General features: G+C 39.9%; 1 protein-coding gene across 37 annotated transcripts in view; it reads right to left on the bottom strand.

Moving 5' to 3' along the window:
* Positions 1–4,562: 4,562 nt before the first annotated feature.
* The window catches only part of ANK3 (ankyrin 3), a 657,384-nt gene continuing 637,315 nt past the window's right edge, over positions 4,563–24,631 (bottom strand). For 30 of the 37 annotated variants that reach the window (XM_041749118.1, XM_041749123.1, XM_041749115.1 and 27 more), the window contains 3 exons: positions 19,144–19,407; positions 17,559–17,639; positions 4,563–5,985 (listed from right to left, as the gene is read on the bottom strand). In XM_041749118.1, coding sequence (XP_041605052.1) covers positions 17,568–17,639; positions 19,144–19,407 — 336 coding nt within the window. In that variant the 3' untranslated portion in view covers positions 4,563–5,985; positions 17,559–17,567. The remainder of the gene's footprint in view (positions 5,986–17,558; positions 17,640–19,143; positions 19,408–24,631) is intronic. The other 7 variants (XM_041749141.1, XM_041749145.1, XM_041749149.1 and 4 more) reach the window with 2 other exon arrangements.

Raw genomic sequence — 24,631 nt, 5'->3', positions numbered from 1 at the left:
GCCCTTGAGTCTCATTTGATTATGACTAGCAGGTATGATACGACAGCACCATGGCCACGCTCAGCGGCCACAGGGCTGCTTCTCTTCCTCTGCGTGGCCTTCCCTTGTTCTCCAGCCCATGCTACTACAGCGACATGCACCTGTTTTGTTTCCACAAGCCATTATAGGGCTTTTTTTCCTGAGGGGGCCTATATTTAGATTTCATACAGAGGCTGTCTGTGTGCTCCTCACTTTGAAAGCAGGGACAGGGAAGACAGGGAACTGCTGTGTCCTGCACCCAGGAGAGCCCCTGTAAAGTGGCAGGCCCTGACTACCTGTTGCCAAATGAGGGGGGGATGGGGGATGGGAAGAAGTTGGGGAGTGGGGGGAAGGTAAGGGAGCAGGAGGGTGGGTTTAGAGAACATGATCCATATTTCCCTTCTCAGTTCCTCACTCCCTTATTCCATTTTCCTACTAGATCTGAGAGGATGAAAATGAGGTAGATGTTTGGTTTGCCAAAAAAAAAAAAAAAAAAAAAAAGTTGGCGGGGGGGGAAGAATTTCAGCAGGATCACATCAATTTGCCTTCTCCAGTCAGACCAGAGACTAAATAGACAAGAATAAAGTAGTTTGGGTTTAGAGGCAGGAGGACATGGAAGGGCCATGGTGAGCGTGTGTAAAACACATGCTTGTCCAAAGGTAGCACATACAATTTTGCTCTAGGTGGTTAAGGAATTTCAGAAATAGCACTGTCACTTCTTCAGATTTTATTTTTTTTTATTTATTTATTTATTTATTTATTTTTTTTATTTTTTTTTACTTCTTCAGATTTTAAAGAGAACTCACAACCCATTTTTTCATTTAAAATCCCCTGATTTAAAAAAAAATATATTTATTTTGAGAGGGAGAGGGCAAGTGTATGAGCATGGGGGAGGGGCAGGGAGAGAATCCCAAGCAGACTTCAGCAGAGCATGGAGCCCGACATGGGGCTTGATCCCATGACCTAGAGATTACGACCTGAGCTGACATCAAGAGTCAGATGCTTACCCAATTGAGCCACCTAGGTGCCCCTGAACTTTCCTGATTTTTAAGAAATGTTGGTCATCTCTTTTTTTTTTCTTCTTAAACTTCATATGATCCAAACAAAATCTCTCTGCAGGATGTATATGGCTCCAGGATTTCTAGGGTATAATTTCTGGACCTTCTAGTCCTTTACCAACCCAGCAAATGCAACAACAGGGAGGTGGGAATCTTGAGGTAGCTAGACTTTTTCAAAACATCTATCATGTCTGAAAGAGAGGAGACCAAGCTGACTTTCACAGAGATGAAGGCTCATGATGGGTTGTCCGCACACTCTTGCCAGGTTTTTCCGTGGCCTGTTCATGATAAGGACACTTATAGCTGCGGCCATGGTAAGGATGCATCGGTCAGCACTGTGACTAGTGTGCTATTTATGCATGAGGCAGTGGTATACTCAAATCTAATTACTTAAGACTTTGTGGCTGACAAGGGCTTTGTGCAGCTGGAGAGAGCGGGTTAGTCCTTGGTGAATGAAATCATTAGAATCGAAAGCTGTACTTTCCTTTGATTTCCAACTTGGTTGAACCTGTATAGAAAAGAGTGTGAAGACAGTGCATGGAATAACAGTCCCTGTTTACTGTCCTGTGACCTCTATGTTTAATTCATCCGGGCACTCAACAAATATGTGCACCTCCTTATGAGGTGTCAAGCAGTATTCTAGGTGCTGTGGGCACAGCAGAGAACAAAACAAGGCCCCTGCTTTCAGCAGGTGCACAGTCTAGCATGAGGACCTGGTGGTGTGCCTCACATGCAGGGACTCTTTTAAAAATCTGGTAAATCACTATTCTTTCCCAGCTCCCAGAGTTATGCTGCTGCTTGACTTAGGTGTCAGAAGAGAAGTGGCAATTAAGGACATCAGGGGAAAAGAGGCAGAGAGAGCACTTTTTTCCTGGGATATCCACAGGAAGTTCTGAGGGGGTCTTGGACGAAAAGTTCTGGCAGATTTTGCTTCCTGGGTGCCTTCTGTAGCCTCATGGTTCCCATTGCCTTTAGAATCCTCTGAGCATGTCCCTCACTATTTTGCTTTGGGGCTACTTTGGAACTGATGAGGACACCCTGGATGTCCTGTTGAAAACATAACCCTTGGGGTAATTATTCCTTAACTTAGGAAGCTCTGTTGGATACAGAATAAAATTTCTTCACCCGGGGTTCACATCATTGTAACTACTACTCACAGCTTTAAGTAACCGAGTGTAGCAGATAGAGTGGAAACTCTCACTTTGCCCTAATTTGAAGTGTCTGTATTTAATTCTACTAAAGAAGTAAAAACGATTGGACTGATTACTAAGGGTGCTCCTCTGAGTTTGTTCTGTCCTTTATTTGGTGTTGGTACACTGTTAGCCAAGTGACCACATCAGTAAATCGCACCATTTCTTCTTGTCTCCATTACTAAAAGAACTCTTGAGAAGTTTGGCTCCTAGTTCAATGTTAGAAATATTTGCTTATGGATTATTTGGTCATGACTTCGTGAAAGAGAAGCAGTGCCATACACACCTTTTATTATGTTAGGGCTGCCTTAACAAACTAAAACCAGTAAGACTTACCCAGATAGGAAGTTAGCTTTTGGATGCTGGTTTCTTCAGATACTCAAGGAATGAATTTTCATTCCTATGATTTCTATTTCTGGGCTTACCACATAGTCCTGCTGCACAGCCAAATATGACCTGATGCTCATAATAGTAAAGGAAACAAACAATTTTTTATTTGCCCTGGAGAAACACATATGCTTATGTGTTCAGTGAAGTGGATCCCTCATAGAAATGGTGACATAACCCTGCATGGTATATTGCCATAATTTGGCAATACAATAGTGATGATACATTTCAATTTAACAAACTCAGGAATTGCTAAAAATATAAAATGAAAAACAGAGCAAACATCAGAAATCTATCAATTACAGTTTTTTTTTTAACAGCAATTTCAATCAAGGAAAAGCTTAAATACATTTTTATAAGCCAGCAGGCGAAAGACTATTAGGAATATATAATGTATGCCCTTATTCAATCTATGCACACATATATAAATATGTACATACACACATATAAATGCAAGTAAAATGTTTTCCCATTTTGAATACTTCTGAGTAAATTTATGAATTTATTCTTGAACTGCAAATTTTTAGCTATATAAGCGTAATATAACAATTATTTAATACCCAGGTAAATATAAGGAGTTTCTAATTCAGGACAAACACCTGTCAAGGACTGCAAGTGAGAAATCCTTAACTCTCAGACAGGAAGTTAGAATAGCTGAATTCTGACCCCAAATTTTACAAAGAGAAGCTTTTGGGGAACTTTTTAAAAAAATCTTTCAGGGGTCTGAGTTTGCTCATCAAGATGATTTTGGTGTAGGTATAGAGGCACTTTCCATTTGTTTGGGATCTCATGCAAATATAGTCTAGCCCCATTATTCCAGCAGAATAGTCTCTGTACATGTGTTCTGCACTGATACTGAATCCTTTCTGGGAACAACTCAGCTGATTCAGCGGCCTTCTTTTTTTTTTTTTTTAAAGTCAAGTCTACCCCCAATGGGGGCTCGAACTCACAATCCTGAGATCAATAGTCACATACTCCACCGACTGAACCAGCTCGACGTCCCATTCATCTTTAATGAACTGGAATTATGGGACGCTGTCCAATGGCTTGAAACATCCGTGTGATATTGATATGGGGCCAACTACTACCAAAGACAGCACCTACCTCATAAAGTGGTTATGAGGACTGAGTTGTCCCATGCAATGCACTTACACAGCCGGAACGTAGGGAGGGTTCCAATTTTTGCAGCAACAATTGCTAGTATCACCATTACTATGTGCCAGGCTCTGGGCTAGAATGAACATGAAAATAGCCACGGTCTCTGCCCCTGTTGAATTTATCATGTAGTTGCTGATGGCAAATTCTAGTGCCTACCAGGCTCATGAGGGCTCGCAGGTGGAAGAGGTGTGGCTGGCTTCCATGGTGCCTGGACCCCACGCACCCTGTTGGAGGGCAGGGACCACGTGGCCCCAGCAGGTTGTTGCTGGCTGGAAATGGGGGCTACTGTTGCCAAATCTTGTTTTTAGGGGAAGTTGGAAATCTGGGTTATCAGGTGAAATCTCTAACTTATAAGCTGTGACAGTGAACACCAACTGCAAACGAATGAGTGCTGTAGGGGCAAAAGCACTTCAGGCTGGATGCTTGCTGGAAGTGGCTGTGTCCAACCTCTGGATGTGTGGTTGCAATAGCCTCAATTCCTCACTTTTCTTGGGGCAGCACTAACCACATGAGGGCAAAGATCCCTTGTCAGTTCATCTTTAATTCTTGGCTCCTCCATGAAATGCACAGAATTCCCGTAAGCTGGGAGTCTGCGGGGCAGAACTGAATATTGGGGATGCTAGTGACCCCAGAAGCAGAGGCTGGAACAGGACTTGGGAGGGAAAAGGGGAGGCCAGATGCCCAGGAGTCTGTCTATAGACAGGTACCCTTTGCCAGCGAACACAAGGACACTGTTGAGCACAGACAGGTGAAGAGTTTAACACAATTTATTTTATGCTTAAATAATCGACTAGGTCATCCAGTGTATGGGTTTTTCATACATATGTCATTAGAGCTATGTGTCAATGAATGCTGATTTTATGTGAATATAATCAACAAATTAAAGGATTTCACCAAAACCCAAATAAAAATGCCCTTTAAAACACAGCAGCCTTATTAACCTAATATGACACTGCTAGAATGGTTACAAATGATTGGCTTATTCAAAGGTGTCTACATCTTATAGCCAGTACACGATACAGTAATAATTGTACAGCGTGCTGCCATTCTACTAGCTAAGAATTTCGGTTCAGTCCATTTTAAATACCCCCGACTGGGGCCTCTTATGAGCACCATCCACCTCTAAAGCGGCAAGCATTACCCCCTTTTAAGCACTAACAGCACCCCCCACCCCCTAAAGCAACTACTGTATAGGTTTTTTTTTTTTTCATTTTTAGGTCATTTCATTGAAAAATTGGCAATAGCAACAAATATTAGATGAAGGGCTTTGTGTTTACAGATAAAATCTTCTGTGTTGCAGTATACTGTAGTGTTTGCAAAATTGGAAAAGATTTAATCAAAATAAGGTGATACACATGCATCAAAATATTAGTATTCTGAAGAAAAAATTTTTCACAGAACTACAGAATTCCTCATTTTGGGAATTATTTAAATTTGCAGCAGATTTTAAAGATTTGTTTTTCTTTTTTTTTTTTAAAATCAAGCTAGCAGTTTTGCATATACAAACATTATAATTGCTAATATACAAGAATCAGTGAAGATCCCCCCCTCCCCAGAACCCCTCCCTCCTCTTCTAGGGTGAAGTCACTTGAGACCCCTTGTATGTTAAATGCATTTGCAATATTCTGTTTGTGTTCTAAGAGGCAGTGCCTTATCAACATTTATTCTATTTTTCTGTTAGAATTTATACAGTGTTATTATTTACAGCAAAACTATAGATGTTTTAAAAAAGAAACAAATAGTGTTTATACCCTGACAGTTTGGGTCCAAGAAAAATAAGGCGAGCTGTTGTGGAGTTAGTAATTTTAGTGTTTCTCTGTGATTTCATCATCCCATCTTCTGTCCCTTCTGGCGGCAGGAATTTCTTCCTTTTGTAAATGACACCAAATTACTTAAGATAAACTGTTAACAGCATGGCTTCTTGTATATACACTGCATTGCTAATTGCACACGCGCCAATCCTGGGAATGAAAGTGAATTTCCATGCTCTGTAAATTGGCTCATGCTAAATTAAAATGTGGGTAGTTTTCTTTTTTTTTTCTTTTTGCATAAAAAAAAATCATGCCATTAATGTGTGGAAGCAGCAAACGCACACACCCTTCTCCGTAAATTTTCACTTCCTGCTGACATATCTTCCATGAATTTCTCAATACTGGCAGTAAAAACACATGATCCTGTGGAAAGAGAGACAATACGCAGTGAGTTTAGCTTTTCTATTTTTTGTTTTTTAAAGAATTTGCTTAAGGCTTTCTTGACATTCAATAGAAAAGCCTGAGAGAACAGGGCCTCTACTTTCTAGTGGGTCGTTTAACATGATACTTCTGTCCAATGCAGTCGGCTAGGACAAAGGCCCAAGGTGTACCCGAAAGCTCTTTGAGGGCAGTGACTTTTTCTAGGTGACCGTGTGATCTCCCCAGCACACTGCTCACTGTAATTGTGGTTTTCGAGATTGTGTTGGCAAAGACCTAGAAGGGTTCCATCTCTAACGATCAGGTCACTCAGGTACTTGGGAAAGTCACTTTCAGCCCTCTTGGGCGGGGGGTGGGTGGAGGGGTGGGCTGTATAGTCTTATCTATACAATGAGAAGGCTGACAGAGGTGCTCTCTGGGATTTTGATCAATAGCAAAATATGAGGGGCCTGGGGTTCTCGGGGGCATAGAGAGCCAGGGATATGGAGTCAGGACAGAGCATTTCAGTAATGTCCCTATGTTTTATAATAAGTGCTCACTCCCCAAAGTGCAACTAATCTTTCAAAAAGGGAGAACAGCATCATTACTTCATTACTCTGAAACTCCTTTTCCATGCACAAATTAAAGTTAAAGGCTGTCTTCCACCACTGCAAAGAATATTTCCCTCCTCCTGCCCTACATCAGTCATCACAAGATCGATTCATTATGTTTGAGCTTCTTGTTTTTTTTTTTTTTTTTTTTAGATTTTATGTATTTATTCATGAGAGACACACAGAGAGAGAAGCAGAGACACAGGCACAGGCACAGGGAGAAGCAGGCCCCATGCAGGGAGCCCTATGCGGGACTCAATCCCGGGACTCCAGGATCACGCCCTGGGCTGAAGGCAGGTGCTCAACCTCTGACCCACCCAGGCGTCCCATGTTTGAGCTTCTTTATGGAAGCTGAGAACATCTTGTCTTACTGGATAGCACTTGCATAAAGTATCAGTGTTTTATAACCAGTCAAAAGAGTCAATATCAATCGACAATTTTTGCTATGAACTCTTTTCTCACAAAACAAAGTTTTCCTACGTACAGTCCATCCTCCTCTTTCAGTGTGAAAAGGTGACACACTTGAATGCTAGCCTGAGAACAATTCTTAGCACCTAAAGCAAACCTGAGTAAGGCAAGATGGATTTTAGGAACAACCGTGCTCACTGGGTGGTAAGCAAGCCCATCTCTACAGGTCAGGGGCACCTTCAGAAGTGTGCTTCTGGTGGGCCCGTGTGTCCTCAGTGACCTTGAGGTGGTTTACTTACCCAGACAAGTTTCTTTCTCCTTAAGATGGATCACCTAGGCTACTCTGGCTTATGTAAACATGTTAGTCCAGCACTTCCTCTTTTGGCTCTACTAGGTTCTTGCTTCCTTTCTCATATGAAAAGTGCTACTAACTCCCATGCTCCAGGTCACTAATGCCTGGAGCCAAGAACATCAGTGTGTCAATTCCTTCTGGGGTGATTTCAGTATTGGCCCCCTTCCCATGACTCTGCAGAGGCTATAGGGAAGGAAAGTGACTCATGGGTTATGTCCCAGAAAGTGGGCAAATCTGAGTAAGATCTGGATTTTCTCACCTCTGTTATTATCACTTACTCCTTATCTTCTGGGCACCAGGGTTCTTAGATGGCCCCATGATAACGTTACCCTGATGTTCGCCCTCTGTCTTCCTAGGGAGGGTCCTCAGCAATTTTCCCTAGTTGAAACCACCCTTACTTTGTGCAGCTTATTGGTATATGATTTACATGCCATGCAATATATGTATTTTGGATATAGTTTGGTAATTTTTAGGAAATTTATATAGACATGCAATCATCACCGCAAGCCATTTGAACTTTTTTTTTGTTTTGCATCCTGTCTTCCAAAAACCAATCCAACTTTCCAGGTTCATCTTGCAAGAAGAAGCAAGTTTTCTTATCACCTTAGTGCAAGCAAATGTTATTTTTTATAGAAATACTGAGTATGTTTCTATAATTTTTAAAAATACTATTCATTATGCCCATTTATATTCAGGTAGGATTTGGGTGATAGTTAAAAAAAAAAATTGGGAGTGAGTTTCCCTTGTAAATCTCTCTTGTTCTTGGTCATCCAATCAGACTGTGTTGGCCCTAACCACTCAGGGGCAGGAAGGTCATTCATTGGACAAAAGACTATACCAAGTAGGCCATTCTACAAAAAGCATCAGCGCCTTGGGCAAAGGGACTGTAGGCCTATTGTAAGATATTGACATCTTACAAACCGTAATGAGAGCGCCATCTGATGGAAAAGCGTGAGGACAGGAGCCATCAAGATGGCATTTCAGAAAGAGAATCTGAGTCCTTTTAGGTAATACATCTGAGATAGAAGCCTCTGCGTTTAGAAATATATCTTTGGGTTTCATATGCTTTTCAAAGACAAAGGTAGTAGAAACCAACTCAGAAAAAACAAACATTCCTTTTAGTCATTTCACTAATTTTCTTTTTTTTAAGGAACGTTTTTCAGGTATTAGGAAAACAGCTATTCAGTAGATTTTCCTGGCAGTTTATATTTCATAGATGAATGTGTTTTTCCATATCCATTTTCAAGTCAGGGGTTTTCTTGAGTTTGGAACTATTGTTTCCTTTATAGGTCCACATACCAGTGGTTTTTAGTTCGTGTGCCCACCTTAAAAACCAAAAATCACCCATCTGTAGCTGGATACATGAAGCTCTCTGCAGTTCAGCCCAATTAGGCTTAATGCCTGTGACTCTTGAGTGAACAGCTTCGTTTCACAATTTCCAATGGTTCTCAAACTTGGGTGCATATTAGAATTATCTGAGGAGGATTAAAAAAAACCCCAGTATCTAGGCCACATACCATGCCAATTTATTTAGAATTTCTTAGGATGGAGCCAAACATCAAAAAACATTGAAAAAACTCTCTAGATTTGAATGTTCAACCAGGTTTAAGAGCAGTGATCTATTCTAAAACACTGCTTTTCAAAATTTAATGTCCTCATGTATCACCTCAGGGACCTTCAAATGTGGATTCCGATTCAGAAGGTCAGGGTAAAGCCAGAATTGCTGATTGTCTAACAAGACTTCCAGGTGATGGCGATGCTCCACAGACCACACTAGAAGGAGCTAGACTGTGTGCCAGTCATCAACACATTGGTTTCCAACTTCCTTTTCTTTGCTGGTGATTTTGTATCCATCTATACATGTCTGCCAAATCTTCACCCATATCTCTCCCCTCTATCCTTCAAGTTTGTGTCAAATGTCATCTCCATGAAAATGTAGACTGTGCTCTCCCTAAGGAGATCTGCCTCAGCAGGTTAACTCTTACTCATCTTTAAAGACTTCGCTTTGTTCCAGTTTTAGGAAAGAAAGCCTTACCTGACGTGCCTTCCTTATAGCTAATGGAGAATGTAGATTTGTTATTCTATTCCTTTCTCTTCCTTCCCATCTCTCTTCCCTTCCCATTGTTTCTCTAGTTACGGAAGTCATGGGGCTAAGAATATTTTTTTCAGGAGGCCTGGGTGGCTCAGGGGTTGAGCATCTGCCTTCAGCTCAGGGCGTGATCCCACAGTCCCCGGATCGAGTCCCACATCGGGCTCCCTGCATGGAGCCTGCTTCTCCCTCTGCCTATGTCTCTGCCTGCCTCTCTCTCTCTCTCTCTCTCTCTCATGAATAAATAAATAAAACCCTTAAATTAAAAAAAAATTTTTTTCTAAGCATTAATTCTAGTTACTTCATATAATAAACTACAGGGCAACTTAAAAATAATTCCCAGGTCATGTTGATTTGTTCAACCACTGCCAATAAGTGGGACTTTTTTGAGTTTTGTTTTTTTCTAGTGACTTGTGATTTTAAAAATACTTGAGGTCATAGGGCCAGTTAAAAAAATGGGAAAAATATTGATTTAAATTTTGGTAGTAAAAAACATAGCACTCATAAAATACAATAGTACAGCTATTATTATTATCTGCCAGGCACTGTAGCAAAGCGGCTTAGTTCATTTACCATTAATAACAATAACATTACTATTATATCTTCCATTTTTATGGCTAAGGAAACAGAGTTTTGAGCTATAAAAGAAGCATGAGTTTGCACACTTAGTACATATTAGGGCCAGAAACAGAAGTCAAACTACTTGACTCTAGAACCCTTGCTCTTTACCTCAAAGCCAAGGCTTTTGGTTAATTGGGGATTTTTTTTCCAACGGTAAGAAAAATAAAACTAAACTACATAAAAACCTATTTACTTCGAAAAAATTTAAGGAAAATATTTAGGAGTGAAGTAATTCAGGCTGCATCTCGAACTTCTGGGAAGCAGGATCAGGAGACCCTGCTGGGTGAGATCCAGATGTATCCTTAACTATGACCACTGGGATTTTGCTGTCCACCTCTCTTCCTTCTTTAGTAAAGAGGAATGAGAATGCCTCTCTTACTCATTTCCCCTGGAATTCCTCTGCATGTATGCTGGTTTATACTTCAGAATACTTTCAGATATCCCTTGTTTCTCAGAGAATTTTGGTGAGGCGGCTGTTCCAACTCTCCCACTGTTCCATCCCGGCATCCTCATATCTTCATCTACCTGCCACTGATCCAGGCTTTTCAAGGTGCTCTTCCCAGCTGTCTTAGCACTACTAACAGCTGAACCTGCCCAGTGCTTACTATGGGTTTGCCTGCCGCTATTAAAAGTGATTTACTTGTACTAACTCAGTTAATTCTCCCAACAACTCTACAAGGTATGTTATTCTGGTCCCAGTTAATGTGAAGCAATTAAGGCCCAGAACCTGGCAAAGTTCACAGAGGTAGTAAGCTCCCTGGCAGTTCTGGCCATTCAGGCCACTTCACTTCTCCCCCACATACCAAAAATGACTGTGATCTCCAGCCCAGAGATCTCTCTCTCTAACCATCTACAAAAGTCCAGGGCCCTACGTGTTGACCATCTACGAAGCTTTGTCGTCACCTAGGCTACGTCAATCCCTAATTTTGTTTTTGTGGTCTTAGGGTCTATGATTTTGTTAAATGATCACCTATATACAAGCAATCCTGATGTCTTAAACTCTCCTCCTTCCCTCCCGACACAGAACTCCTCTGGTTCCTCAAATCTGTTCTCTCCTTTTCATTCTGTCCCAGTTCAGGCCCTCACCAGTGTATCAGAACAGAGGTCCTTGTGTTCAAGTTTTCTCCACCCTCTAGTATTGCTAGGGTTACCGAAACCTTATCTAATCCTATTATTCTCCTACACGAAGCTTCCAGTGGTATCGCACCGTATCCAGGGTAAGGGCCGATCTCCTGTGCACAGCACACATGATCTTCCATACTGCCCCATCTCAAATGCTACTCTTTCCTCAAAAACTGGATCAAATATGCACTTCCAAGAAACTTTAAAAGATCTCTCCTGTTGGACGTATATATTATCTTCCACTGGATGCCCTGAGCATTCTGTTTGATTCTTTTATCTTTTATTACATTTATATATTTTGATTTGTGTGACTTATGATCACGTGTGCCCCTTGGACTAGACTGTAAAGTTCTCTCAGATAACAATGTCACACTTAAGGATAATGTCTTACAATGCTGTACCCTCCCTACCACTTAAGCAGTGTCACAGTGTGTGTCACAGACCTTTGCACACGGTAGCTAAGAAGTAAAGGAGGTTTAAATGCACATGGTCGCCTACTCATAAAAGCATGTTAGCTAATATACATTATAGGAAAGTTTCTCTTGTCCACGGCTATGAAACTGTAAGGACTGAGATATCTTGAGGTAAAACCAAACCAGTATTCTGGAGGGCTGAGGCTGAACATGTAGGCGATCTTAGATGAGAGGATATAGAATAGCTTGGAGATTTCTACAAAGGAAGAGGTCAGGGGCAACCTTTTAAGCTCTATTCCTCTTCAAAATCTTACTCTTTGGGACTCAATGCTGAGCTCCTTCTTTGTTCACATTAACTCCCTCCCTAGATGATCACATCTATTCTCTAGTATTCAACTCTTATCTCTTTAGTGAGACCTCTCACGTTTTTATAGGTGCAGCCCCAACCTTTCTGCAGAGCTCCAGATGTGTGTCTAACGCAGTACTTAAAGGTCTCAGAAGCACCCTCAAGCCCAAGTCCAAGCCTGAATGCTTGATGTTCTTTTTAAAACCCATTCTGTTTCTGTTTCTTTCTCTACTACCCAGCTGTGTAAGCCAGAAACCTAGGGGTCATTCTTTACTCAACCCTTCTTCTCATCCTTCCCTCAAGCTAATCCACCTGTTGACTTTCCTAAGACCACTGCCCAGGTACCAGCCTTGCCATCATTATGGCTTAGGCAGACTGCTCAGTAATCTAACCAGTCACCTTCGGTTTATGCGTTTCCCCTCCAACCCATTCTTTACATTGCCTATATGCTTATAAAAACAATCGGGTCAGGCTCTTGATGGAAATCCTTCAGGAGCTTCAAAATCTTTTAGAATGAAATTGAAAACCTGTTCTCTGGTCTGTGATGATGCATCCCTCACTTACATCATCATGTGCCCTTCCCCAGCCACCACCATCTCACCAGGAGATGGGACACCTCTCTTCTTTTGTTTCCTCGACTATGTTAGGTCTTTCCCCCCTCAAGGGCCCAGCCCATATTGTATGCTTTGCTTGGATCCTCTTCTCTTCCCCATTCTTTTCATGGATGGCACCACCTGGGAGGTTCTAGTTTAAATGTCATAACTTCTTTATTTCTTAAGATTTATTTTTAAGTAATCTCTATACCCAATGTGGAGCTCAAATTTACAACCCTGAGATCAAGAGTTACATGCTCCATGGGGACACCTGGGTGGCTCGGTGGTTGAGTGTCTGCCTTTGGCTCAGGTTGTGATCCCAGAGTCCTAGTATTAAGTCCCACTTCAGGCTCCCTGTGGGAGTCCGCTTCTCCCTCTGCCTATGTCTCTGCCTCTCTGTGTGTCTCTCATGAATAAATAAAATATTAAAAAAAGAATTACATTCTCCATAGACAGAGCCAGCCAGATACCCCTAAACAATCATGACTTCTGAGTGACCTTCCCCAGCTCCCAGAAGTCTAAATATGTTTCCATATTATTCTTTTATTGGATTTTGACTTTATATATTCAGCCCTCAAACATCGGTCCCATCTTGTTCCCCTTTGCTGGCTGAGATATTAGGAAGGGCAGGGCCCATGGAAGATTTTTTTACAATTGGACATCTAGCCTTTCCATTTTCAGCCAGGTGGAAGCTCAAATATTGTTTATAAGGAATGAAAAAAATGTGTCAACTTTCTGGCTCAGAAAAAGTGTTGCCCCTGAGTGTTGTCACTCTCAGCTTCCATATGGCTGTGAGATCCTGAGCATTTCCCCCAAACGAAGTTTGGGATACAGCTGTTTCACAGTCCTTTACAGTTTATATCTGGGGCCTTCCCTTGATACAACCTCACTAGTCAGCCCTCTAATGGTATTTATAAAGTAAACATTTGGGGATTATGGCTAACTTAAAAATGAAGTTCTGCTTTATTTTAAAAAAGAACAAAAACCCGATTATTTTCACTGTGTAAAATATGAAGACATTTACTACAGGTTGTTACATACATCCATTTGATTCAAATTTGCTTTTAGGTCTCTCATCATCATCAAATACTATTTAACTATGGATGTGAATAATAGTAAGAACTCAGGTTCTGGATAAGTTCAAATTTCAATCTTTTGCTCATCAGCTATCTAGGACCTTGAGTAAATCATTTAATTTTTCTAAACATTAGTCTCCTTGCTAATGAGAAAGAGATAGTAGTATTTACCTTATAGCATTGTTTTGGGAATTATATGTGGTGACGTATGTAATGGTCTTATCTGGTACCTGGCATAAGTAATCATTTGCCAGAACATGGATATTATTATTCATAAGTAATTTTAGAAATACAGCTAAGTAATAGAAAGGTGGAGTATCAATAATCTTGAGTTCAAGTCCTAGTTCTAACAATCACAAGCTGTGTGACAGTAGAAATGTCATTGATCTCTCTGAGCCTTGACATATTCATCTGTAAAAGGTAGCAAACAAAATTGGCCTGATTTAGTGCTCACTCAGGCAGCACATATACAAAATTGAACTGACCTCTCTAGGGGCTTTTTTGAAGGATTAAATAAGACAGAAGTGTAAAAGCACTGTGTAAGTTATAAATCACTATATACTATGTACAAATCTTTATAGCTACTGTAAGCCACTGGCTTTTCCCTTACATTAAAAACAGGATGGCTGTGATGCGGTATTATAGAAAAGTGGGTACAAGGGTTCAGGTAGCTCAAAATACAACTGGTTCTAAAATGGAAAATAAAAATTTTGCTGTCACCATCTGAGACTCTGAAATTTGCCAGCATTCCACTTCTTTGTTGTTTTGTTATTTATTTGTTTATTTTAAAAAGGCAGTCAGCAGGGCTATAAAGACTCTCAATATATTTGCAAATTGATTTTTCCAGAGCACACATTTAGTGTCCTGGAATTCCAGGTGGTATTCTTGGACTCATTTTCTAAGTTCACTTATGGAAGGTAAATAACCACCCTGGAGAGTAACGTGATGCCCACAGTCAGATCACTGTTCTTTCCATCTAACGTATTAAGTTTGCTTTAGGCTGGAGTTATTTTCACATTCATATGACTTCTACCTGAGATTCCCTCTCCTTTGAGCAGTGGAGCAAGTGAGGCAAGGCTCTCACCACCTATTTACTGGGTGGGTTATTTGTAATTTGAAGGCTCTTGTACATTTAGTGACCATGTCCCATCTTATTCATTTACTCTGAAGGACCAAGCAGTATAGCACAGTTGTATTTTTGCGACATCAGTTACTCATAGATACTGTATATATGTGTTCTAGAAAAATGGCTCAGTTGGTATGGGTGACCTCCTTGTTTTTTTCCCCACCCAGAGTCTGAGTCTGAGTGAACTTTTAGGCACCTACTAAAGCTGACTGAACTCTCGACTAGATTCATTTCACATTTCACTTACAACTGCTTAACAGACAAACTCAAGACTGCAAACTCATGCTTTGTGTTTTACTTATCTACTGTGTATACATGTGTGTCCTGCATCAGGATCGGCTGTAAGACATGCAAAGTGGGTTCATTTTAGATACTATGGCCCCTATATTATTGGTCATTTTCTCCTCTCTCATGTAAGTCATGTTGAGGTCTCCTGATTCAGCCCGCCTCTTATCACCCTCATGGCCCAAGCCAGTGTCTACAAGAGTTTCGTATTGGGTTTTCTGTTCATCCACTATTGTCATCTCTAGTTCATTCTTTGCCACTACAGTGAATGATGCAGAACGTACAATCATACCCCACCCCTGCCTAAGACACTGCACAGCTTTCCTTCTGTTTTTAGGGTACAGACCAGAATCTCTACAGAGAGGCTCATGAGGCCCCAAAACTCCCACGTTTCCTCCTGCAGACCCAAGGGCCAAACTCCCTGCTAGCTGCACTGACCTGTTCTCACAGCTCCTCCTTTCTTGCCCCCCTCCTGGCCTTTGTAGAGTGCTGATGTCTGTGCTTAGAAGGCCACCCCAGTCTCCGTCTAACTCCTTCCTTCACTCAGTCGTGTCCTGTGCAGTCTTTAAAACTGAGTTCAAACAACACTTTCTCCAGGAAACCCTCCCTGTCACCTCAGATCCGGCTCAGGTTTCTAGTCCACAAGGTTGAGAGTGTTGAGAATATCTCCAGTCCACAAGGATGGCAGGTTTGTATCCTATTTCTGCCACTTTTAATTCATGTGGCATTGGGCAATTTTGGGCCCCATTCCCTCCCCTCTTACATGGGGATGTAAAGGGCATCTATCCAAAGGGGTTGGGTGTGAGAATTAAATGAATAATGGAGTGGAACACTTGTGGTAAATATTATTTCCAGAATGTTCTGCAGTTCCTGGTAGTTGTCTCAGTGCCAGGAAATACTGATGTGATCAGTTAGGACTGGGTAACATGAAATCTCCACCACATAAGCTCAGTGAGGACAAGTACCATACTAATGTCCTTTATGAAGAGTTTCTCAGTTCCTATGCAGAAAGCCTCATGAAAGGAAGTGAACTAAATCTTGGAGTGAGTAAATACATGGTAAGTTTTTTTGAGAGGGAGAGATTAGGGATTTATCTGTGCTTGAGGTAAGGCACACACCCTCACTCTAATCCTAGACCTGAGGGGGAGAAAAAAAAAAAGATGTTATATATACAGAACAGAATATTACTCAGCCATAAAGGAGAACGAAATCTCGTCATCTGCAATGACATGGGTGGAGCTAAAGCATATTATGCGAAGCAAAATAAGTCAGAGGAAAGACAGATACTGTATGATTTGACTCATATGTGGAATCTAAGAAACAAAATAAATGAGCAAATGGAAAAAAAAAAAGGAAGAGAGAGCAAACCAAGAAACAGACTCTAAACTATAGTGAGCAAACTGATGGTTACTAGAGAGGAAGTGGGTGAGGGATGGGAGAGCACACTTGACATGATGAACACCAAGTGTGGAACTTTTGAATCACTATATTGTACCCCTGAAACTAATATTACACTATATGCTAACTAACTGGAATTAAAATAAAAAAACTTAAACTCCTTTTTTTAATCTGGGTCTTAGGTACCTCATATAAAATTCAGGGCAACAAGACTAGATTTTTTGGTTCCTCACCTCCACACTCCACTACCAGGATTCTGGTAATGGGGAACAGAAGATCTATGCAAGTGAAAACTGGAATCTATTTGCGCTTTGTCATTTGGACCAGTAGGGTTAAGACAATTGCTTGTACGCAGCCCTCAAGGAATCATGAGGCTTCACCTCACAGACTTAGGGAGTGCTTTTCACATTTCTTTTCAAAGTTCCATCTGCTTTTTCACCCCAAGTGACCTTCCATAATTATAGCCATGCAGAAAATAATAGGACAATGTAAAATTTAGAAAAGAACATTAAGGAAAATCGTCTCATCTAGGAAGAAAAGTTCAGAAAGAATTCCACAAAGCTCACCAAACATTTAACTTAAAGAATTAGTAGTCCCTTAACCTCCTATTCCATTTGCTTTGGTTTATATAAGATACGCCAAAAGGTACATAGGGGCCTCAGTCACTTAATTTAAACTTGGCAACCACTGTATTTCAACTGAAATTAAACGGTCAGACGCCGTTCTGCTAAAATGGTGAGAGGCTGGATCTACACACATCTCAAAGCACATCTGTAAGAATTATTTGTTGCCAGATAGTTTTCCTGTTAGGTTGTATAGTGTGACCCCAGTACACACTGAGCCGCAGCTCTTAGAGGAGACTCAAATATCACTATTTACATTTGCTTCTGCAAACACCATTTACACTGAAATTCCTGACTAATTTGTGAGGAGAAAGTTTATGGACTGTGAACTGAGTTTCAGTGTGTGTATGGATGCGTATACAAACGTAAAAATGACTCCAGCAACTTCATACTGGGTATGCACTGGAATTGGGTGAAAAAGAGAGGAAGGGGGCAGGGAGTCAGAATCACTTATCCAGGGAAATGAGAAGTTTCCCAGGAAGTGCTGATAGGAGCACACCTCTCGCCTTGACTAACCGTTTACTGTTATGAATGGCTCTTCTTTTCCACATGCCGGATTTCCTTCTTCGTTGTCTTCACCTTATAACCTTCTCCCTGCTGTAAAAAGGAATGTACATGTTAAGATTTCATAGTCAAAGAGTTTTAGTTGTAGAGCGGTTCCCATTCTGGTCCCTTGAGGCTGGATTAGGGTAAGTGAAACACAGTTGAAAGCACTTTGTCACTTCACGTCCAAAAATACACACAATCTATTTGGCTGAACCACACAGCCTAGCGTCATGGAGGCAAGCTAGAGAGCGCTGTCAGAATGAATACAGTAACATAACTATGCTTCACAAGACCTCAGTAGGTTAGTGAGAAATAAAAGGTTAGTGATAATAAAAATAATAAATAAATAGTAATAAATAAAATTTTTAAAAAGCTTAGTGGTCAATAAAAAGAGAAAGAGTAGCCTGTTCATTTCCTGTTGTCAGCTAAAAAGAAATCATCACCAAAGCCCTCAAAGGCACCCAAACCCCAATTCTAAAAAAATGTTAGTAAATTCTTCTTAAGCCAACAGGATTTGAGGCTGTCTGTTGTGTCGAGACTAAAATTTCTTAGGAAAGCACTGATCATGAACAGACCACCAGGGAAATATTGTTGATCTGAGGGACCTTTTTTTTTTTTTTTTTTTAATTTGTGTATTTACCAAGACCTCCTCTTACGCCAGATCAAGCTGGCATCCACTTTCCATAAAACGAGACCTCTCTGCACTGAGCACCAGGGCAAGTTTTCTCTGAGAGCAAAGCTGCACAAATCCGCCACTTTTACCCGCTTTATAACAGAAACGCAGTAGCCTTTCCAATTTCCTGAGTTCGTCTTGAGAATTTTTTTTCACTTTTTCTTATGTAAACACAGGCTATTGGAGTTTCTATTTTCAAAATGAAAGGGGTAAAGTTCTGAGAAAAGGAAAGAAATGACAACCAGAGGTGTTTTGTCTGGGAGATGGAGACTCATGTGCTGAGTTTACACTGTGCAGTGTGAGCTCCTTAACTGGCATGTTGGAAACGGGCTCTTATAAACCTAAAGAGGAGAATCCTCCTCAGGTGAGATGAGGGGATTCAGATTTCCCAGTAGAACATACTGAAAAGGGAGTTAATGTAGGATCTGGAACTGAGCTTTTTGCCATTCTAACAACATTTAAACCCTGTACATTTGCTGGAAGTAGGTGCCTTTCATCCTGGTCCCAGGCAGGTACCAAGCTGTAGGGAAAGCATAGGCAGAGGCAGAGGTGGTGGTGGGGGTGGGCACTGCTAAGGAGGCCAGTGGTGATAGAGGGTTTTTATTTTATTTTTCCTACATGCTCGAACCGCACATTCTTCCCTCCGTAAATGAACTTATCTCTGTGAAAACTCTGAAGATAGTAGAAAAAAAAATATATATAATGTTACAGAGTGTTAAGAGGAAAAGTCTTTTTCTTTGACCCTGATCAAAGGCACAGGGTGTCAAAAGCAGCACACGCTTCAAGCTGCCACACTGCAGATGCCAGCCTGTTAGCAGCATGTTCTAGAAAGTTCACAAGCGTTTATCCTCTACTTTTTCTTTGGCAGTCCCTCTCCATTACCATGTCATCATGTTTTCTCTCTTGTGGGATAGCAATGCGTCTTATTACTTTCCGAGTGATCTGTAGGAAGCAATAGTGAAAAGTAGAGATTTTCCTGTTTTCTATTTTAAAAGGTGACACTACAGCAAACCATAGAAAATCTGAATTCCAAGGGAAGCATAAAATCCCAATTATGATTACTTTTCTGGTGATGAGGTTGCCTTCTTCATCAGTAAATTGCTCTTCTGTGACAGATTCACCAGGAATGCTTTTTGCTTCCTCTCCCTAAAGGATGTGGCATAGAGATTAGCAACATATTAGATGGACAGATTGCCACACCACTCCATACACCACACACATGCTCTGTGGATTTTTAGAAAAAGAAAGTATAAATTCTACTTGCTATTCCAGGGCAAGGGGAAAAAGCGGACTCCTCTGATGGTTACTTAGCAGCCAACAACATTCAAAGCACTAAACCTTAGGTATGTACAAGAATGATGGTTAGCAGCTAACTCCAAGAAGGAAGAATGATATAACACAGTTACACATTGATATATAAACCAAAAAATGTCATTAATTGAAAAAAAAAAAGCAAATGATTAGAGCTCTGATTAGATCACCTCATTTTGAGCAGTGTTTCTTGATTAGTCCTACGAAATCTCTCAAATAATTTTTGGGTTGCCTTGTGCTTAATCTAAATTAAGATGGTACCTTAGGGCATTATATTTATTGCCCTTGTCAGTTTTTTTCATTTAAAAATTCAATTACAAAGGATAACATAGACATTTTTTATAAGCAAAGTTCATGGTATACAGAAAATCTTACTTATTTTTCCTTAAAACAGAGCTTTTCATAGATCTTAAAATGAAATGATTCTAATGAAGCACATACTTTCTGGCTACTATCTTCCAGTGAAAGGGTCTTACGTGATGATAGATCATCTAATCTCCATGGCTACAGACAAAGGAAAGATCAGTATTAAAGGAATTTAAAGTGATGCTATCTTTCCCAAAGTCACTGTTAACTGATTTAGAAAGAGGAAGCTGTTAAAGATCTTCCTCTGGTGAGTTTTAAAAAATGGAATAAAGCCTTAACTCCCCTTGGTGGGCTCTTATTTTCCAGCTTGGTAGATTTGGATGGCTCCTTAGTATCTGCCTATTGGCTCCATGATAGTCTAAGAAAAACCACTCAGAGGGCAAAACTAGGACTAGGCAAAACTAGGCAAAACTAGGATTGTTTTTGCAATATAGTCCCTTCTTCTCTGATATTCCACTTTCATTTAGTGCCACGCACAGTTTGGGGGAACAGACCTACCGTAGAGACTTCATGACCCCCTAGCCAGACTTCTTATTGGAAAGGTGGCCTGGATATTGCTATGGAACAGTGGACTGCAGTTGTTATTCACCTGTGCTTGTTTTAGGAAAAATGGCAGATCACAAAGACAACAGTGACATTTCTGGGAGAGGCAGGATTCTAACTCCTTCAGTGTTGTTGGTCTGAAAAAGGTAGTAGTTCTGATAATTTTGTCAGTGCCAGCTCATGGTAAGAAAGTTCTAGGATTGCTTTATGTCACAGCTAGAAGAAAGGCAGTGCTGGTGTAAAATGATAAAGACTAAAACATTATCTTGTTTTGCTAACAAAATTGTTTTCATTCTTTTCTTTTTACAACGTGACTTTGTATTTTTATAGATTGTGGGCTCATAGGTTATGACTGGGTAAGACATGGACTCATTTTCCTCATTGTGGTATAGAAAGATAAGATGTTTCTTGCTGCTCATGTTTAGCTCCCTTTGGAACTTGCTTATGATCAATTGCCATAGTTAAAGAAGGGGATTGGAAAAATATCGCAGTCTCATGCTTAAATGCACTAAAATTTGCAACACGTTTTTATAGGAATGTTATTTATATTTCCTGTGGTTAGGAAAAAAAGAACATAAGTTTCATTTCATTTTAAGAGTAAAGGCTCAGGGGTGCCTGCTAGCCCAGTCAGTTAAGCATCCAAGTCTTGATCTCCTGATCTCAGCTCTTAATCTCATGGTCATGAGTTCAAGTCCTGTGTTGAGCTCCACATTGATTGTGGAGCCCACGTAAAAAAATAAAAAAAATAAAAAATAAAAAGGAAAGACATAAAGGTATCAGAGAAGCCAATAAGAGGTCATGAAATATTTTTGAGCTAACACTGGGAAATGTCCAGCTCTTTGCATGTTAGATAATTTGAGGATTCCAGGAAAATACAGTAAAGTAGAATCCTATTGGATAAGTTATGAATGGACTCTTGTGGGAGCGATGCCTGTTAACTGTTTGGACAGTCGCTGAGAGGAATGCAAAATGAGGTATATTTATAAACATAATGAATAGTTAGAAGAATACTGATTTATATTGACAGCCTTAGGAAAAAAAGCAAAGCTCTATCTATAAATATCAAGATATAAGTTGTTGAGATCTACCCTGGCATATGGGCATTTTCATGTTTCCTACTGAAAATTCATACTGTTTATGTATAGCTAAGGATACCTCTCTTAATCTTAAGTGTCCATTAAGTATAATCCATTTGTGCTTTAATAAGGCCAAAGTAAGTTGTGTGGTGATGTGGAAACTCACTCAACTGGGGGAGTGGATTAGTTAGGAGTTGTAGAGAAGAAAGACAGTAAGGAGTCAGGAAACATGTTTTTAAAAAAAATCATCCATCTCTAATTCTGTCAAATATATTAAGAGACCAAGTATTACCAAGGAGAGGTCTTTTTAGAGCCTTCCTTTAATGACAGAGAATAATCTCTAATTAGTTCCTAAAGTTCTAGAAAACAGTTTGTACTTCCAACTAAGCAAAACTTTCCCCCAGGTCTTGTTGATGGCATTATTTTTGGCAACACTTCCCCCTACTTTTTTCTTTCCTATTTCAAAGGAAAATTACAGCACATATGGTGTCGCAGTATCATCCTTAATGCACAGAGGCTGTTTTTTCCCTTTGAACCTCTGCTGTAAGCATTGCATTTCGTAATTTTTATTCCTCTGTCCTTGAATAAAAGGAAGGAATAACAGTATGATGTACCAATTTGCTTTGACTTAAACTTTCTCCCCAAACGGAATGGATATCACATTTGGGACATATATAACTTAGCAAGTTACTAAGCAGTATGTGATAGCATAACCCACTTTTATATTCTGAGAAACCTATTTGCTGGGAATGTGTGTAAGCATGTACTTAACGTACATGTACATTTTATGTATTGGGAATGTGTATATACGTATACATAATGTATATGTACATTTTATATACATTTCAATATATTTACATAAAAATATTATGTACATAATTAATTTGAAACTCATGAGCAGTGGTTACCTCAGGGAAATGGAATGAGTAGATCAAACTTTATATACTTTTCATTGCTTGATTTGGGGGAAAACATATGTAAACTCATAATTCCTAAGTCAGTAAAAAAGTTCAAAAGTAGAAATAAAAATACAGTTGAATTATAAATAAAAATTCAGTTATTTGGACCTTACCAAACTTTATAATAGCTTGCGGTGTGAGTGTAAGTTTTTACCTTTTAATCACTGACTTTGCTAAACAAATACTCTAAACAAGCTCGTAGGACTGGTTAATTTACTTAAGCTGCTTCTAAGCATTGAAATCACAGTAATATTATCAAATTATATAGAAATAAATGGATGTGCTTATAAAATCTAAAAATCCCCACACAAGTAGAAGAGTTTGTTCACTTGACTCATTCTTTAGGGACTTGAAAATAGTAAATGTAAAAAAAACAACTATAAGAAAATTAACTTCATAAACAATGGATGAACTTGCATAGGAAATTGATGAGGAAAATCATAAAATACTTTCACTCCATCAGTTGCACAACACTGAATGGCAAATAAGACAGATTAGCCTAGACTTGCAGTTGAGAAGCCCTGAGTACACCTCTTGTCCGCACGGACACTGTGCAACCAAGCTCCCTCTGCAAGGGACAGAACCACCCCAAAATAGCTTTCAGCTCTGAGATCCTAAGCTCTAGAGGGATTAGTATGGCAAACAGTGTAAATATCTGGTCCACCCAAGGCTGGACAGCTTCCATGAGGAAGGCCAAATTCTCAGCATTCCAGTCCCAGCAGATAATTTCCAGGAGAGACAGCTCATGGCTGCCCTGCTCCCTGCCACTGGAAATGTTGAAATGGCCAAGTGCCTAATTTGGTCTAGGCAAAGTTATTCCTTTATAATTTGTTCTAGGAGAGAAAGAACTTAGCATTGAGGGAAAAGCAGGTAGAAGGCAGTGCACTGGACAGCTAGAGGTCAGGATCCTTTCTGAACAGAAAGAGAGTAACCAGAAAGATTCTTATATATGTAATTTATAATGATTTTTATTATACTTATAGCTTTCAATTATAATTATAGCTACTTTTTCTAGCTTTCTTTGTTTGAGTGATTCTATTGTTTATACAATGCTCTCTCTACTTATAAAAACCATGCTCTGGGGGCAGCCTGGATGGCTCAGCGGTTTAGCGCCACCTTCAGCCCAGGGCGTGATCCTGGAGACACGGGATCGAGTCCCGTGTCAGGCTTCCTGCGTGGAGCCTGCTTCTCCCTCTGCCTGTGTCTCTGCCTCTCTCTCTCTCTGTGAATGAATAAATAAAATCTTTAAAATTTTTTCATATATTACACATAATTATATATTAAGTTCAAATATATAAATAACACATTCTGACATAATTACTTAAAAGCTAACTTGCTAATGCATGTCTAGAATTCTAGAAAACCAAGAGAAATAACCCTCATTGATTTGATGGGGTTTGTGTTTTTATTCTTCAGAGTAAAACTTCTTTATCGACTTCCTCTCAATTTTTGGCAGGATTGTTTATTTTCTTCTGCCCTATATAGAGGAGAGTCAACTTATATAATGAGCAGCTTTTATAAGGAGTGAGGTGGATTTGGATGCAACATCAGTATGTCGTATGTTAAGCATAAAAAGCAAGTTACAAGACAATATGTCTGGTGTGCTTTTTCTGGATGTTTCACTTTAAAATATCATTTTGTGAAGACATTGATTCTGGAAAGGGCAAAGCCTGCCTGAGCAAAGAGTATATCTTTAACTCCTTCAGAAAACCTGTATTAAGTATTTCCTTCCCCTAATCCCAGGGAATGTGTGGGAAGTGACTGATTATGAGGATTTTATAAGCAGAAGGAATACTTGCAAATATGCTGGATACCAGTAAGTAATCTGGCTTGCCTATATGGAATTGTCAAAGAAGTGATTCTTTTTTTTTTTTTGATAGCTGTCTATTGAGTTCAAGATTGATTTGGGGATAGTTTACGATTTAGACAAGGATTGGCTTTCTTCTCTAATGCTTCCAGAGTCTTGGAGAATCTATACTAGGGCAGATTTGGCAGATTTTCTTCTCTTCTTTCATCTGATCTATGTGAAAAGTACAAGCAGCAAGATTAAAAAGTTTTAGAGACCTAAGCCAACTTCTCTACTCTCCAGTGGGTCTCTTGACACATTGGAAAGGG

This window comes from Vulpes lagopus, chromosome 3 (assembly GCF_018345385.1).
Source record: "Vulpes lagopus strain Blue_001 chromosome 3, ASM1834538v1, whole genome shotgun sequence".
Taxonomy (NCBI): domain Eukaryota; kingdom Metazoa; phylum Chordata; class Mammalia; order Carnivora; family Canidae; genus Vulpes; species Vulpes lagopus.
The sequence above is the reverse complement of the archived record's forward strand: the minus strand, read 5'-3'. Positions and strand labels throughout refer to the sequence as shown.